The sequence below is a fragment of the Orbicella faveolata genome, unplaced genomic scaffold (genome assembly GCF_042242905.1).
Source record: "Orbicella faveolata isolate gen_17 unplaced genomic scaffold, um_ofav_v1 contig_2, whole genome shotgun sequence".
In the NCBI taxonomy this organism is placed as follows: domain Eukaryota; kingdom Metazoa; phylum Cnidaria; class Anthozoa; order Scleractinia; family Merulinidae; genus Orbicella; species Orbicella faveolata.
The window spans coordinates 13,250,146-13,267,199 of NW_028301547.1; the positions used below are offsets into that span (position 1 = coordinate 13,250,146).

Sequence of the window (17,054 nt, forward strand, 5' to 3'; positions counted from 1 at the left end):
AAGAAATAGGTACCACTACTGGTACTCTTAATTTTCGCGACAAGCTCAATTTCCCGCTTAAACCGTTTGTAAACAGATTCTCTCATGACTGCGCATGACTGCCGAAACCGTGGTCCACATCGCAGTAACCGTTCCAATTCTCTCTCTCGTTAAACACGTCATCAGTAAACTGAGGATAAAAAGCATTAACTTTTGTTCGTTCCCTCTGCAACTAAAGTTTCGACAATACTGCAGGCACAAGCCTGCCATTGCTTACGAGTCCTAAAATATTTTTTTCACAGTAAGACAACTGGACAACTGAATCCTTTTCAATTCAAATGCTGGAGTATCGCAATGCAAAAAAAAAAAAAAAGAAAAGAAAGAAATCGCTTTATTTAAGCGTCGAAATCGCTTTATTTAGAACTGTGTACTAACTGGAAACAATGAAGTAAGCAAACAAATATTGTAAATGAAAACAAATGAATCACAAAGAAGTCACCTGCGAATTGGCACCAACTGTTACTGATTGTTCCTCAATGAATATTATAATTCAACAAATGATTAAAGAAATGAATGACTACATTTGGTCGGTGTTGTTTTAAACTTTTTACTTTTATAGGGATTACAATGAACGGCTCAAAGGAGGAAAATTTTTAATTATAACTCAAACTTCCAAACATAAATAACCTTCCAAGTCTCGAAACCTGCAACCTGCTAGGTTCAACCCGTCGAATGAAAATCCACTTCATGTGCTTCGATTCTAAAACTGTATTTGGAATCACTTTTTCATCAGTGAGTAAGTGTTTATGTATAGGCATGAGTATACTAATAGATCCTCGAGGTTGGATTCCTTGAATTTTCCTTTCTTCTACTTCTTATTTTTTTTTAACTGACCTTGGTGTTGAGCAGCATTCCCACAAGGTCATTGTGCAGGGTGGGGCTGGCTTTCACAAATTCGCTGACCAGCTGACCTCCATAATATCAACGGTCGCCTGAATCGACAATCAGGCAGGTAAATAAACAACCTTGACTCGAATAAATTGAGCCCGTGCCAGTAAATACGATAAACCATCCACAAGATAATAATAAGAAGAAAGGAAAAAATGAAGGGAGAAAGGATGGCGGTACTTGTATTCACAATTATTGTAATACAAACTTCATTAGCAGTAGAAATGGACATATTCGCCGGGCCCTTTGTTCACCGACGAGACCAGAAGATCAAGAATGAACGTCCAATCATAGGTATGTTAACATAATTGATAAAAGGAAATGAAGCTGATATCAGCTCGACAGAAATCATACGTCTGTTGTTTGCCGCAGGAGTCCCGTATTGAGAAACACGGGTCTCGAATATAAGGCACATTGCTCTAGGTCGAGGGCTGTTTCAAAACCAAGGGCATACATGATAGTTTTTCTCGATACGGACCGACCACTTTGGCAAATATTTTTCCCCCGTTAACTGATTGGTTAAGAAACCTAGAAAGATCTTTCTATACGTGATACAAGCGCATTTACTATTTAATCAATCATGGGCTACAGCAAAAGAGAAGAATGATCTGTTTGCTATACATTAATCAGTTAAAATAGCTTCGCTAAAATTTGCCATAGAAACGTTCATTATACATTAACGGACTCAAATGTGAGATAAAAAAAGGGGCTTATGAAATAACTTTGTGCAAGGCCAATGCATGGTTGGAAACGACAAAATTTAAAACTGTAGTTAAATAAAGGCAAAGAGAGTGAGAAAAAAAAATGTGAAATCGCTAAAATAAACCTAAGCAAATAATTTTTCACGGATCGAATGAGCCACGTAAAGGAAACAATATCCTTCTCGTAGATTTCCACGATACACATTTAACCGACTTGTAGCTAAAAGAAAACCCGGGGTCACTCATATCATTTCAGTCTAAGTCCTTTTTTTGCAAGGAAAATGACAGAGAAATTAGCTTAAAAGCCTTGAAACGAAAGGAAAGGCCGGTGTCGCGACTGATTACCATGGCATTTTCGGTGTGCCCAGGATACTTTAGATCAGCAGCAGATACAAATGGTACACTTTACTCGGTACTACTTAAGGTACCAACTCAAACCACTTGACGGCCTCCAGACTCCCGGTCGGGCGTCTAATCACACAGAGATTCATAAAAAGTAGAAACTTTTTTTCGCGCTTTGGATGTAATGTTTTCTCCCAAGTGTCGTTTCCCGAATCATGAGCATTTTGCCCGAAAAATTACGTAATTTCCGTAGGTGGGGGGGGGGGGGGGGGGTGAAGTCCTCCCGCCTGCCCAGCTCGTACGCCCATGGGTAAAGGTAAATTGTAAAATGTTTATTTAGACACGGTATTTCCTTCAGGACTTAACAATATTGAATTAAATTAGTTCAACTACTTAACTAATAAATCACTAATAACTACTACAATAAAAGAAATAACAAAAAACCTGCTTTACAAGGAAGCCGTGTATAAAAGCAAAATAACACTTACATAAGAGATAAGATAAGATAAGGTAAGATTAATATACGGTTTTTCCATCAGTCAACAAAGTTACTGGACTATCTACCTATCTCTCTAACTACAATAAAAATTAAAAAAAAAAAAAGAACTGCTTTTCATGGAGGCCCTGTCTAAAAATTTGCTTTAAATTACTGAGATATTACTTTAAACTGTGGCGGCTTAATTTAGATTTGAAATCGGTCAGTGAAGATGCTTGTCTTAGGTCTATAGGTAAATTGTTCCACAACTGAGCTCCGCTGTACGAAAAACTTCTCTTAAGGTCATTCCACTGAAATAGAACCTGTACTGAGATTTTTGTGAAACTTTGCCTATTGATTGTTTATATTATAGGAACTTAAGTTTTGAAATAAAAATGAGGGGTCCCCATGTTCGTTTAGGAGCAAAAGCACCTTGTTAATACCCATATAAATCCTTATAATGGCACCATGATTGTAATCAAGATTGCTTGCTAAATTCACGTTTCCGACGATTGCTTTTTGTTCTACACTGAGAATTGGTCTATATTTATTTTACACAGAGAAATTTATTACTCAATTCAAAACAACAGAAAAAAAAATGATAGGTCACCATACTCGTTTGCGAGAAAATGACGATTTACCTCTATGGCGAGGTCCAGCTGTAAAGAAAAAGCCGCCATTTTTTTAATGCGCGCGCGCTAATCACGCGTGAAATTATGCGCAGTAGGAATGCGCAATGCAATACTAGGGAATAACCTTAAGATAATCAGTTCGAGGTTGTGGAAGAACTACTTTGTTTTCGGTATTCCTTAAACGATAAGCATTTACGTTGTCACGATATACGAATCTTGATCTCAGATAATCAGGTGTCATACCATTTAATGTTATTCTATGAGAAATCATAATTCTTCAACTTAGATTTAAATTCATCAAAAGAGGGTGACTGACGAATATCCAAGGGTAAACAGTTCCACAGTGCAGCTCCGCTGTAGGACAGACTTCTTTTACTATAATTAGTGCGGGGCTGTGGGATGGCAAGCGAACAGACACTATCTCTTAAGTTATGGGTTAAGGTATCGGAGCGGAAGACAAATTGCGAACTAAGATAGTCCGGAACCATATTATTTACAATCTTATACATCATTATTAATTTATCAGCAAGGCGTTGACGGTCCAGTTTAACCCAGTTTACCATTTGCAAACAATTCATCAGTACTGCGATCGTAATTTGAAAAAGTTATGACACGTGCAGTACGATTTTGTAATTTTTGTAACCTTGGCTGGAGGCAAAGGTTTGTTGTACATTGACAAACTACTCAGGCTATTTTCTTTATTTTGAGGGCCAGACTCCTGAAGAACAGGGTGGATTTACAACTAGTAGTAATCAAAGATCATGAGTGCGTTCGACACCATCACTTTCATATATATACCTTAAATGATTTAACTAGCTGACTTGCAACCTCTGTCTATTGCTAAAATCAACATTTTTCATGAACAACCGAGGTTTTACACAGACATATTATATCATAGTGTCAAAGTCCATGCCAGTGAAGAGGTCCCCACACTATGCGATGGCCGATTTGTTGTTCAAAACGTTGCGTGACGGCGCCAGTTCCCGTGGACTCGCAAAAATAGTAGGCCTTCAAAATTTCATGTTTTGACGTAAACTAAGCATGAATTCAAAACGTAAACAAAAGAACAAGCTTTACTCTGGCCTGTAAGCAATTTTAAAGCTCCCATTCGATTTGCGCTCATGAAAATCTTCTCGTTTGCCCAAAGGGAAATTCGGTTTGGTTTGCACAATGTCATAATGTCAGGCTCTGTGTCTATGCCAAGTTTTGTTTGTTATTTTTAATTTACTTTCAATGACCTGAGATTAAAGGGGACCAGAACAACATAATCATTTACATTCATGTGAAATAAATAAACTGTTATTCACTAAGCCGTTTAACAAGCTGAACATTCTTTCTAGGTGTTTGTTTACATACCAACATTCTCTAGTTAAATGTGCGGCTTCTGTTTCCATTCATTTAACCCGCTATAACAAGCTAGACAACTCGGTAAGATGGTTCTATAACCACGAATCATGGCCATTTGCCGAGCTACACAACTCGGTAAGTTAAAGTAATATATTTTGCGCACAGAAATCAAAGCCAGCAAAGGGCAAGGACACATTTCCTCCATCGATTTGTTCCGCACAAAGCAGTGTTGGTTTTTGGTCAAAGACAGGACGGTAGACAACAGGCACCCGAACTTCACCTTTGTGTTTGTCCCAAAAGTCGTACACATTTCGTGAAGACATCGATAAATCTCAGCTACAAGGTTATTTAACGCCATAACTCTAACTTGAAACTTCAAATACGCAACTTGCCGGTAACAGCAGATAAACGATAAACACATGGAGACGCGACGAGCATGGACATGACGTCATTCGCCCCTAAAGAATTTTTTTTGGGGGGGCCAAATTGGTGTTCCCCGATAGATAGATTAATACACAAGTCTCGAATTTTTATACATTACGCGATTAGAACTGCGTTTTGTCGAACGCAGTAAGTTCCTCGGCGTATCCCTCTTCAGTGTTTGTGAAGGATTGGCATTTCGGATCAGGTTTCACAGCGGGTTTGGCAGACAAGGGTACCGGAACTTCTGAAGGTTTTTGTTACAGATCCATTACTTGGTCTCTTAGGCCTGGTTCATACGTCATATTTCTGCCGTGTCGAATTCAATTCAACGAATTAAATTCTACAGAAATTAGACGTCTGAATCGGCTGCCGCATTTCTGCCGCACGTTCGACTGGTCTTGTAGACTTCTTTTAATAAAGTTTTCATTCATTCATTCAACAGTGTTTTGTTTTAATCAGTAAGAGTTTAATGATCGATCTTTTAATAGGAGTACTCACTCAAGAAACAGATGGAAATGTGACGATATTTGGAAATCAATTAGTTGCGGCAACGTACGTGAAGTTCATTGAGTCTGCCGGAGGAAGAATGGTTCCTATTTTGTATCCTTTACCTGTCGTTTATTGCTTTATGTAACAATCAAAATAAACAAGCAGGAGAAATTACTTTTTGCATAGGTTAAATATTGCATAAGCGTAGCGTAGATTTACTAGTACAACGTTGTATCGCTAAACAACCGCACTATTAAAATCACAATGCTCACTGTCGATTGTTGTTAACAAATGGTTCATGCTTGCGCTTGTTTACTTTGACAGTAACAACAATCAGCAATTTTCAATTTAAGTAACACCCGTAAGTAAGTAAGCAAATTATTTCGAGAGGGTGGCACATGACGGTGGATACTGATAAATGGGTGGCCCTCAATCCTAGAAATTATAGGATAAACTAGAAATTTCAATGTGAAACTGAGTGCTGGCGTTAGGACAGCAGGCATTGGTATAGAGGAGAGGTACGTAGAAAATAGGCTCTTTGCACGGTCCGGTCACATGGTATTAAATCACACATGCTGGGACGCAAGTTGCACCGCGGGACGTCCAAAACAAAAGCAGGTCAAGGTGGACAGGTACGAGTTTCTTTGTTTTAGAAGTCCCATTGAGCAACTTGCGTCCGAGCATGTGTGATTTTGTACCATGTGACGGGATCGTGCAAAGGGCCTATTGGTTAGTTCAATAGACCCGGGGCACTCCCTCATTAAAAAGATAGGTGTGGTTGGGGGAGCAAATGATGGCATTTGTGCCCTTTCGTTTTGGTATGTCTTCGAGTAACACCGACCCTGTGTGATACCATTAGCAAGGCGTGTTTTTAGAATGTATTTCTATTTATAATTGCATACTTATTTGAAGAGAAAGTACTCATAAGGCTGCGCGAAGTTCGGATATCGCGTATCATGATTTGCATTTATCGATCCCTGATGTAGCTTGATGTATATGGCGTTTTCCAAAATAAATAGAGACCTTAAAAAACCACGACGGCAACGACACCACCACCAAACAAAAGATTCAATGAGTAGAACAATAGCTGTGAACGTGCGTTATAAATCTTTGCACATTTCTTGTTGTCCTCTGCACAAACAGCAACGTGAAATGACAAAGTTCTGCGCATTTTGGAGAACGCGAACGGCGGCGGCTAATTTTTCGCATTTTCATTTGGAATTTAACGCTGGCGTTACATATTTAACTTGAGCAAGTTCTGAGACCAATAGGAGCACTGAACAGATCTAGACAGTTGCGAGAGTGGTTACTAGGCGATGTCCTCGGGGTCACCATCGTCATTATTTAAGCTCTCTGTACGTCAGGACAACCGTCGACGAACATTTCGACTCAACGGTCGAAAATTTTGCCACAATATGCGAACACTATTTCGAATCTGAGGTCGAATATTGTGCATCACCGAGCGACAGACCTTTTGACTCAGTAGTTCAATATTTTGCCTCACGTTTTGCTGCAACGGGCAAGAGACTTTTTGTTTTGCGTGGGTGAAGCTCACAATAAGTTGGCACCTGAGAGGTTTGTCTGTCCACGAGAGTCACGTGATCGACAGGAATTCTACTAAGATGACTGGGCACTAGTTTAGAGCCTACACATGAGAAGATTGGGTGCTAGTTGGCTTGTTCGAGTGAATTTTCTTCCTCCTTCGTGTTGGCTTTGCTCTTATGTACCATTTATCGGTTTCGAGAGACAGATATGATATTGGCCGGCTGGGAGGTCCGTATAGTGAAAATACTTAAAATTGTACAGAGAGAGACACACACAGGATTGCGCGCCATTACAGCGCCCTGCTACAAACAGCCAAACAAACTCTTACAACTTCAAAAAACTCGATTGAATTTACTTACAGGGACTTTCCTTGCCATTTAAAGGTGAATAGAGATAAACATGCGTTGATTAATCGTCGATGGAAGTGTAAAAAGGGCGAAAGAATGACCATTATAGGTCAACTCCACGGATTCCGCCCACTGTGGCGGTCCGGATGAGAAAATTCTGCCCGCTCCAGGAACCAAGATAGCAGGATTTGTTGAATTCCGCCCGCTCACGAGCTGAGAAAAACATAATTATTTTTATTTTCCCAACTTTCAGTTGCCAAAGTAGGTTTTGTTTCTTTTATAGCTTGTTTTGAGATGCGGTACTTTGTCTGTTTGCATGTATCGGAAATCTGTCGTCGTATCCTTCGTAATTTCGTATTTAGGCTTATGCTTAATTGCACGTCTGTTTACATTTATTACAGCTTCCTAATTTCGTGTCGGCTTTGAAATGTTGATTGCAGTTTTATTGATTATTGATAGCTTTCTTTCATTATTCCATCAGGTGTCCAAAGCGGGAGTTATTTTGCTCACGCAAGCCAACATATCAAGATTCAGCTTATGTTTAGTGCAGGCTGCACAGAGGCTGGTACACTTTCAATGAAGCAACTTACAAATTTTCTGAGAAAAATTTAATCTTAACTTCTCCTAAATTATCTTAATTCCACAAAAAGGTATAAAACCTACCGCAACGTCCGTTTTGGCGCCAGAAAAACAGTTTCTATAGGATGTCATAACGTAGTGTGTTATAATCGGATTTCCAGTTCCAGTCAGTTCCAAGAAGCTGGCTTAAGGCTGTACAAGCTCATTCTAGCTCTCAACTAAATCTGGGGCTCGAGTTTTAAGAGGCTGAAGGTCTCGCGCTCGCACTCAAAGCGCTTTAAAGTCTCGGTCTCGTAATCTAAAAAGTCAAAATGTCTCGGGCTCGCAAAGAAAAACGCTTGTCTCGCCGTCTCGCAAAGTCTCGCATTTACCATTCGCTAAAAAACGAGACTGCGAGACCCGTGAAATTCGACTAAAATTTTACGAGACCCAAAGTTTTTGAAGGACCATTCGCCACCCTTAAAGCTCAGATTTAGCGACCTAAATGTTCGGCGAGGGTTGTTCCCTACAGCGAAAGCTAGGAGTCATTGTTATGAAGGTAGATCGTGGACAAAATGTTCCACTCGTCGTTTCGTTATGGCGTTTCATCGTTTCCGCACACCGATACTTGTAGTCGAGTCGTTGTTTTCCGAGTTCGACTCGTCGTTTTAAGAAGTCGACTTAACGGTTCGTGAGTTCGTCTCGTCATCTTGTCAGTTCGATTCGTCGACTGGCCTCTTCGACTCGTCGTTTTACGGGTTCGACTCATCACTGACCACCGATCGGTTCGTCGTCGTTTGTCGTTTCGTTATGGCATTTCATCGTTTCGACTCGTTTACTCAGCGAGGCTATAATTCGACGTACATTACATAAATTGTTACTTGATTCCATGCACTTATACTGCACTTATACATGAAGTATTCATCTATAATTTGCTCTCTACCAACTGAAAATGGATTCTTTGAAGAGCTATCTACGCTACAGCATAGAAGTCGTCTTCAAATCGCGTGAACGATCGTTTTCAGGAAAGCGGAAATGGGATTCGATATCTAGTAACACACCTTGTTCTTGGTGGTGATGACAACTCATTACAAAGACGGTTGTCAAGTTTACAGGGTGCAGGGGTCGTCCCAGCATAGATATTCCTATGCAACGTTTGGAACAATACCTTGAGAATAATCGTACTGCAAAACAAAGCTGTTTAATCTGTATTTTAAATATATTTATTGAAAAAGACTATTTTATTTCATGTGGAATAGTGCTCCATATATTAATTACTTTATTTCTTGTCGAGTAAACACATTTTGTCCTACCGTTAGCACTTTTATTTTAAGGGGTTTAATTTTTGCGGGTTTTGTGTATGGTACTTGATCCGCAAAAATACGTTCCAGCAGAAAAAAAACCGCGAAATCAAACATAGGCGCTCAAGGCGTGCAAGAGTTATTTTTATGTGAATCAAAAGCCCCTGGAGGTACCAGCACTAACTGGACTCTTAACATCGAAGGTGTAGCTTACAAAACATTCTTTAGTTCATATTGTGTAATCGTCGATTGTCCGGGTGAGGGTAGTTCTGAAAAGAACTGTTGTTGGTGACTGACGTTTCGACAACCTGAGCGGAAGTCATCTTCAGAGTCAAGTGAATAGTGTTTGCCAGTCGATGGTGTTACAAGTCTGGTCCGTTGAAAGTGATTGGTCAGTATTGGCTGATGATTTTTAACCGTGTATAAAGAAATGTTAAATAAAATAAATAAATAAATAAATAAATAAATAAATAAATAAATAACTAAATAACTAAATAAATAAATAAAATAAAGACTCGTGAAAGTTTATCATCGGTCATTGGTCGGTTTCGATCCGTCTATTGTTAGTCAAATCAGTCTGTTTGAGGTCCGTCTATATTGAAAGTCAAATTAAGTTTGTCTGTTAGAAGTCCGTTTGTCGGTTTCGTTTCCGTCATGGATAAGTCGTTTGTAAGGTGCCGGTAGTTGTTGACATGTTTAAGCGGCGTTTGTTCCAAGTTAGTGTACCAGCTTTCCAGAGTCAGTCAGTATACTGCAGGTTCTCGTTAAAACGCTTCTCAGTTGTATTGATCGATATCATTGTTTATTCATTGCAAATTTCGGCATGTTTAAGTTAAGCTCATCGTCTTTCGCAAGCAAAATGTCAGCAAACCAGTTGCATTAAAAGAATTAAAGTTTTCTTCTTTGCCATATAATAAACATCTTGTTAACCGAGCTAAGTCGGTCTGTATGGGAGAATCTTGACCTCGGTCGTGTACAGACCTCACTGCGTTCGGTCTATACTCACGACCTCGGTCAAGATTCTCCCATACAGACTCCAGCTCGGTTAATAAGTGCTAAGTATTAATTTGAAGTGGTTTTATTGTTAACGGCAAAGGTGGCAACAGGATAAGAACGGGCTAATCCGTGACTCGACATGTCAGACGTGACTATCTGATAATTAGGTTACTTTTTGTTTATCCGTGAAGTGGTAATAGCGTTTTGAAAAAACATTCACTCCTGGTTTGTATTGACCTTGCTAGTCAGCTAAGGATTTTGATGGGCTATCTTTAAAAGGAGGAACGGGGAATCGGGGAATCGGGGAATCGGGGAATCGGGGAATCGGGGAATCGGGGAATCGGGGAATCGGGGAATCGATGAATGAAATGAGAAACGGAAAAAGGAGGAACGGGGAACGGGAACGGGGAACGGGGAACGGGGAGTCTTTAAAATGGGGAATCTTTAAAACGGGGATTCTTTAAAAGCGGGAATCTCTAAAATGGGGAATCTTTAAAAGCAGGAATCTTTAAAAACGGGGAATCTTTAAAAGCGGGAATCTTTAAAACGGGGAATCGTTTTTAAGCGGGAATCTCTAAAAGCGGGTGATTTCTTGACAACCACTGTTTCGACTTTCCGGGTCGAATCGTCGTCCTTGTTCCTGGTTTTTGTGATAAAAACGGCTCCAAACGACCCTATCACATCTTGTTCGCCGAGATCATTCCACTTAAACTGCGGAAGACCTTCAAAGCGACCGATTCTTTCTTCTTTAAAGTGAATGCAACGGGCACTTTGAAATTGTCTTCGCATGGCGTAGAAAGAGTGATTATACGCGAAATTCCCGCCAAAATCTCAAACGACCGACAGATGAGAGTTTCTAAGTCAGATAGCCTATAGTATTGTCATGGAATAGTAACTTCTCCTCAACTCTTAACTTAAAAAGTAAGCTAATACAAATGACGTCACAGAACACCGCCGCCACATCGTTCGGGCATCTAATTACTGTATTGCTGGTTTCAGTGCCACGTCATTCAAAATAGATCAAAATAAAACTCAAAACAGTTCGATAGATTAAGTCCAGAATCTCGAAAAGAAAGGTAAATACGCAAAGACTCTCGTCAAGAGTCAGGACAACATATTATTGAATTTGAAATGAACGAAAATCATCGTTAAAACATTTTCTTAATATTTTTTATTTTCTAAATATCCCAAAGTATATCAGGATATTTGTGGAAAGGCCTAGATTAGGCTGAAGGCGGGAGATGACTGATATTTCAGGCTAGCTTCCGCCTAACTTGATGCTTCGACAGTGACATCGACTGCACAGTCCTTACTTAATAGTCCTTAATGGAATGGTTATTGGTGCCATTTTCATCGATCTTACAAAGGCTTTTGATACAATCAACCACTCCATACTATTGTATAAGTTGAACAGTGTTGATGGATTGCATTACTCTGTAGCCTAGAAATGGTTGCAGTCATATCTCTCCAACCGAAGTCAGGTTACAGTCTGCAACAAAAGTAAATCGGATCAAGCAATCGTACCAATTGGAGTACCACAAGGCTCAATCTTCCTTCCACTGCTGTTTACTGTGTATATCACTGACTTACCAGACCTACTGGAACACTGTGCTGAACTATGTTAAACAATGAGAGACCGTTGCTCGTTTTCGTAAATGCTTTAGCGCTATAGCGGAAATTAAAGGGTGTACTTGTAACTCCTGCTTGTAAATCTCTCTTTAAGGTTACAGTATACCTTCAGGGGTGTCTCGCGTGCAAGCGATGTAGCGCGTGCAGTTTAAGACTGATGTTGATACCTAAACCCCTATATCAAATTAAATCTTATAAAGCTGGCTATCAACTTATACCAAGAATTTTGAAATAAATTGAATTGTCGAATTTTTCACGACCACTCAATACGAGCGCCCGAATCACCATTCGAAAGCTACAAGTCAAAGCGAATTTCGTTTTTCGCCAATCTAATTTTTCCCTCGGTTTCAGGGCCCAAAGCGCTTAAAAAACGTGTCTGCGTTTTGGCATATTCAATTGCAGTAAAAAGTTACAGAACATTTTCGAAATAGCATTAAAAAAATGTGGAGTGATCGTACAAAAATCACTCTCGAAGAAAAAGTATTTCGAAATTAACAATTCCCAGACATGCTTTTGTAGACTATATGTTAAACTAGCTGCTCTCCAAATTTGAGGGCAATTGAACAAATTCCCTTTGAGTTATAACTCTTTAAAGTGTCTGCTTCAAGTGAAAAAATTTATTCCAGAAAACAGCGCCAAGAAAAATCTTCTGCTTCGCAAACAAACTCCGCCCACAAACGCCTTCAACTGGGTTCTCACATAACTGAGCCAATCAGTGCGTTAACCTCCTGGTGAAATTTACGCGCGAATCTCTAAACAGCCCTTGTGTTTCGCAATGCGCTCAAGGCGCCGAAGGCGGAGAGATAATTTTTCTGTAGCTCGGTTTTTCTTGAAGCTGGTCTGGCAAAATGGGGAAGACTAAAAAAGATACGAACGTGAGAGTGGCTGAGCGAAGAAAACAAACAAAAGAAAGCGCGGGGAGCGAATGTGTGTGGTCAACTGTGCATGGATAATATTTCAAATGGTCTCAATGAGTCCGAAGATTCGTCGATATCGGACTCATCAGAAGAGTCTCTATCAACATCCCTGTTATTGCTGTGAAGTTCCGAAATTTTTACAGAACCTTTCTTTTCTCTTACCACGAATATTTTGCCCGCCTTATACGATAGCTATAGCTTCATCTGCGTGGCGAACTTTCGCTTCTTCACTCATTGGTGTATTTTCATTCGTTCTTCGCTGTTTTCGCTTTTTCGCACTGGTCCATGCTTTTTAACGTGGTTATGTTTGCTTATAACTTAATGAGTTACACCTATAAATACCAAAAAATGCTGGGTAGTCAGAACAACAATGCTGATCAACTGAGTAGTCAATTCGTGACATCCATACAGGTAATTCCCGGGAAAATCGTCTCGGTTGATTGCATACGCGCCATAGGGCTGTCAATCAAGACGTAAACTTTCACTTCCGGCGAAAACGTAAAACCGCCATTTCTTCGCCAATATTTAGTCTTTTGCAAATTTTTTTTTCAGAAATTAGAGATAATTCTTCGACCACCCCTTTGACCCAAAAATCCAAATTTGAAGAAAATGCCGACCCGAAGGTATACTGTAACCTTAAGGATTAGTATTTAAAGTTTTTACTAGCATTTTAATAGCTCACTTTTGTAAGTAGTTCTTAGATCTTATTTATTTGTTGTCTAGCGTTTTTAACATGATCCTCTGGCTCGGAAGATTGTGCAAACACTTTCCACGTTTTTGACATAAAATAAATTATTACTTTTACTATTACTATTACTATTACCACCAGCAAATTGTACAGTATGTCTTTCTTTAAATGTGGGATACTGTTGCAACAGCTGATAGCGCTTTCTGTACTCTTCAATTCAACCTTTCTGGGTAGACGTCACAATAACCAATGGACCAATTCTCTTCGCCATCAAACTCGGCCGTGAAACAAACTGGCGGTGTTTTATGTGTGTGTGTGTGTTTTTTCGAGATTTCGTCGGGGCACAGAAAATCGAGGATTTAACCCAATCCATTTTTTTTTTTCTCAGAAGTATTTCAACTAACAAGTAACTGAAAAACAACTAACTGAAAAACCGCACAGACCTAAATCTTGGCGAGATTGTTTCTATGTCAATCATCTATCATATCCCAGATTCTCGACTTAATTTACTGAATGGTAACGATTTTTATCTTTGATGGCGTGACAGTGTAAACCAGTCATCCTTTAAGTCTTTTTACACGACCCCTCGGTTAAGGGTAGTCCAGTCCCTGAGCGAGGGCCTCAATGAGGTTGACTGTCAAATGGCCAGAAAATTAACCGTCGATCGTCAAAAACGCAACATTTTTACCGTCAACCGTCAAATGAACAAGCCAATAATAGCCGTCAAATGTCTCGTATATCCTTACTTAGCGGGTAAGTAAATACAAATAAATACAAATAGTTTTTCATCGTGAATTACGCGCTCTGCAGATAGCGGCTAACGAGAACCTTTTTGCCGTTAGTTTTAGCAGACAAAGGCTACGTTAAGCTTTTACGGAAGTCAATCTGGTGTTCCTGCTTGTTATTAGGCTGATTTAGCAACAGGACGGGAACGTCAGATGACGACTGCAGGGCGCGCGGAATAACCTGGATTCTGCTCTAATTTGACCATATTTGGGTATTTGCCCTACCATATTGGGTATTATTTACCATATTTGGAAAATATTTACCATATTTGGGTATTTCCAAAAGTTCTGCCATATTTGGCTTTTCCCTTCAGAGCAGAAAAACGTAATAAGCATGTGCGAGTTTTAGTCGCGCGCCAGGCTCTAAGTTTGAAAAAATGGCGGGAATTTCGTCGATCTTTTGAATAAAAAAAAAAAACTTTCCCAGTTTCTCCCGCTAAGTAGCAGCATTTTAAGGTCACTAACGGAAAGCTTGTGTAAGGTTTTCGTGGGGAATCGATTTTTTTCAGACAAAATTAACCTCGCGGCATACAAGAAATTTCGGTGCGAACACACATTCTTTCCACAAACACTCTTTACATATTGTATTCATAAGCAACCCACTAAATATATAAGCAAGAGCGCCTCACAACAGGCAGGGGAGCCTTGTCCTTTAACAGTGAAATGTCGAAAAAAAAATGCTTGCCCATGTATAAACAAATCAACTGAGTGACATCCTCGCGTACCTTATTAGAGTCCGCCGCTCTTTCCAACCAATACAGCCCGCATTATTACCTGAGCCCGCAAGTAGGGGTAGGGATGCGCAGAAAGCTGCGCAGTATGTTTATCCGCTATGAAGGTTTTCCCATGATTTGGAGGGGAGATGGGGAATGGCGGTGTTCTGAGCAAGCGAATGTAAGTTATTTGGACTCTCGTTCAACTTTTACATAGCGCGGGGACTGGACTAGGTTAAAAGCTGACCTCGTTCCCGAGGTTTTAGCACCAAAGGAATTCTGTCGACATTATAGCTGGCAAAATACCACCTAGAATAACTGAAGAATCTAGTTCAGCTCAGAGAGTAGATTTACTAGGTGACAAAGTACTGTAAGCCCACACACAAATGTACTGCCGACAGTTTATCGTTAAGTCGTAGTCGTTGTTATTCTTAACTTCAAACTAACTGCAGCATTAACCTAACTGCTCAACAGGTGGAAAAGCTATTTGGTTCTATCAATGGGTGAGTGAAAAAATCTCGGCATTGTAATAATAAAAATAATTTTAAAATTTTTGTAGCGCCATTGTCAATCGAATGTTTGGAAATCGAACTCAATTGGTGGATTGAATTCGATTGTGTTTCGTCTATTGAACGAAATCGAACACAATACAATAGATTGCGTTCGATTGCATGTGTTTGCTTGAACAAAGATCATGTGATGTGGTCTCAAAAACACGTGTTATACAGGTACCGAAGTAGCTCGAGCCTCGAAAAACTTGTTATTGATTCTCAACACCAGTTTTAAGGTCCATTTAAACTGGCGATTTTTGCCGCGCAACTAAATGCAATTTTTGTCACGCCAAAATTGTAAATTCGAAATCGCGCGTGTAAACCAGCTGCGATTTCAATGCGATTTTTGGACGATTTATCGCCGCGACTAGCCATGATTGTAATGCAACCTACGAAACACAGTAACTTTGAGCAGCAGTTTCGATACAGAGCAGGGCATATGCTGTTGTTACAAAATGGCGTCGCGATAAGCGAGTCTTCCCTCGGTTTTCACTCTTTTTTACTTTTGTGAACTACTTAGTAAAGTACCACATGGATGTAAAGGAAGACGTTGCTGCTACTTGTTTGTGCATTGCCATTACAGTCGTCAGTGCTTAACGAAGACATACAAGCAAGGGCATTTTGAACTTATCTCAGTAAGAAGTTCTTCTCGTATGTCCACGACCGGTTTCTAGTTCATTTTTTCGTCTTACCGTACATCCTCGAATTAGCGCCCGGGACACTTATTTCAAATTTAGGAGACGACGGGGGGCGCTTACTCGAGGGGGGGAGGCGTTTGTTTAATACTTCCCAAATTGTGGCCTGACATGATCATTTTTTAAATACATCATTTGCGCGTAAACAACAATATAAGCTGTTTATCGACATAAAAAGCTGATCCTAAAGTTGAAATCGCGGGACCATTAGTGCTTGTATTTTGCACTAGCCTCATGTTCGATGCTAAAAAAATATGTGTCACAGCAGACTTTAATGCCGGCAGGCTGGCTCCAAAATTACCTTAACACTATACAGACACCAAATACATTCGAAAACGGATATGTCATGCGCTATAATCTAAGAATATTCACAAGAATATTTTCAGCCTACAATCGGCAGAAAAATAAGGATATTCAGCCCCGGCCGGAAAAACAATATTCTTTAGAAAAAAGAGTGCAGGTGCAGCATGTTGCAGAAAGCATTGTCCATTAGCTGCTGTGCTTCAGTGTAGATATTATTCAGGATCTTTTCTTAAAATAATTTGTATAACGTCATTTGCTGACCACACCATCAGCAAGACCACAAAACCGCGTCCGTTATTTTGATCGTGTCTGCCCAAAGCTCAAGCTGTGAACATTGATCATCTTGCGTAATCGCGGCCCGGAAATGGCGCTCATTGTATCGGAATATCTACGATAGGTTTTGGGAGGTAGCAATACTTCCTGTTCCCGGCAATAAGAAAGCTAGAAAGAGAAAACTCGCTAAAAAAGCTTCAAATCAGCAGAAACAATCAATACACTGTGGAAGAAAGAAAAGGCATTTTTAGTAAGAGCTTTCTAGGATTTTTCCCTTCTTCATATTCCCATAGAGAGTCTTGTAATTTTGCCATAACCGCGACCAACGCTGACAGCTTGAACTTGATTCGCCTGAGGTCTGCCCCACCCATGTTACCTTTATACCCAGTTACACTAAGTTTTCAACAATTCAGTGTT

The 17,054-nt window shown here is 39.9% G+C and overlaps 1 protein-coding gene across 1 annotated transcript in view; it reads left to right on the top strand.

Moving 5' to 3' along the window:
- The first annotated feature begins 909 nt into the window (after positions 1-909).
- LOC110060100 (gamma-glutamyl hydrolase-like) overlaps positions 910-17,054 on the top strand; it is a 35,607-nt gene continuing 19,462 nt past the window's right edge. The window contains exons 1-3 of the mRNA XM_020766849.2: positions 910-1,221; positions 5,336-5,447; positions 15,268-15,318. Coding sequence (XP_020622508.2) covers positions 1,083-1,221; positions 5,336-5,447; positions 15,268-15,318 — 302 coding nt within the window. The 5' untranslated portion in view covers positions 910-1,082. The remainder of the gene's footprint in view (positions 1,222-5,335; positions 5,448-15,267; positions 15,319-17,054) is intronic.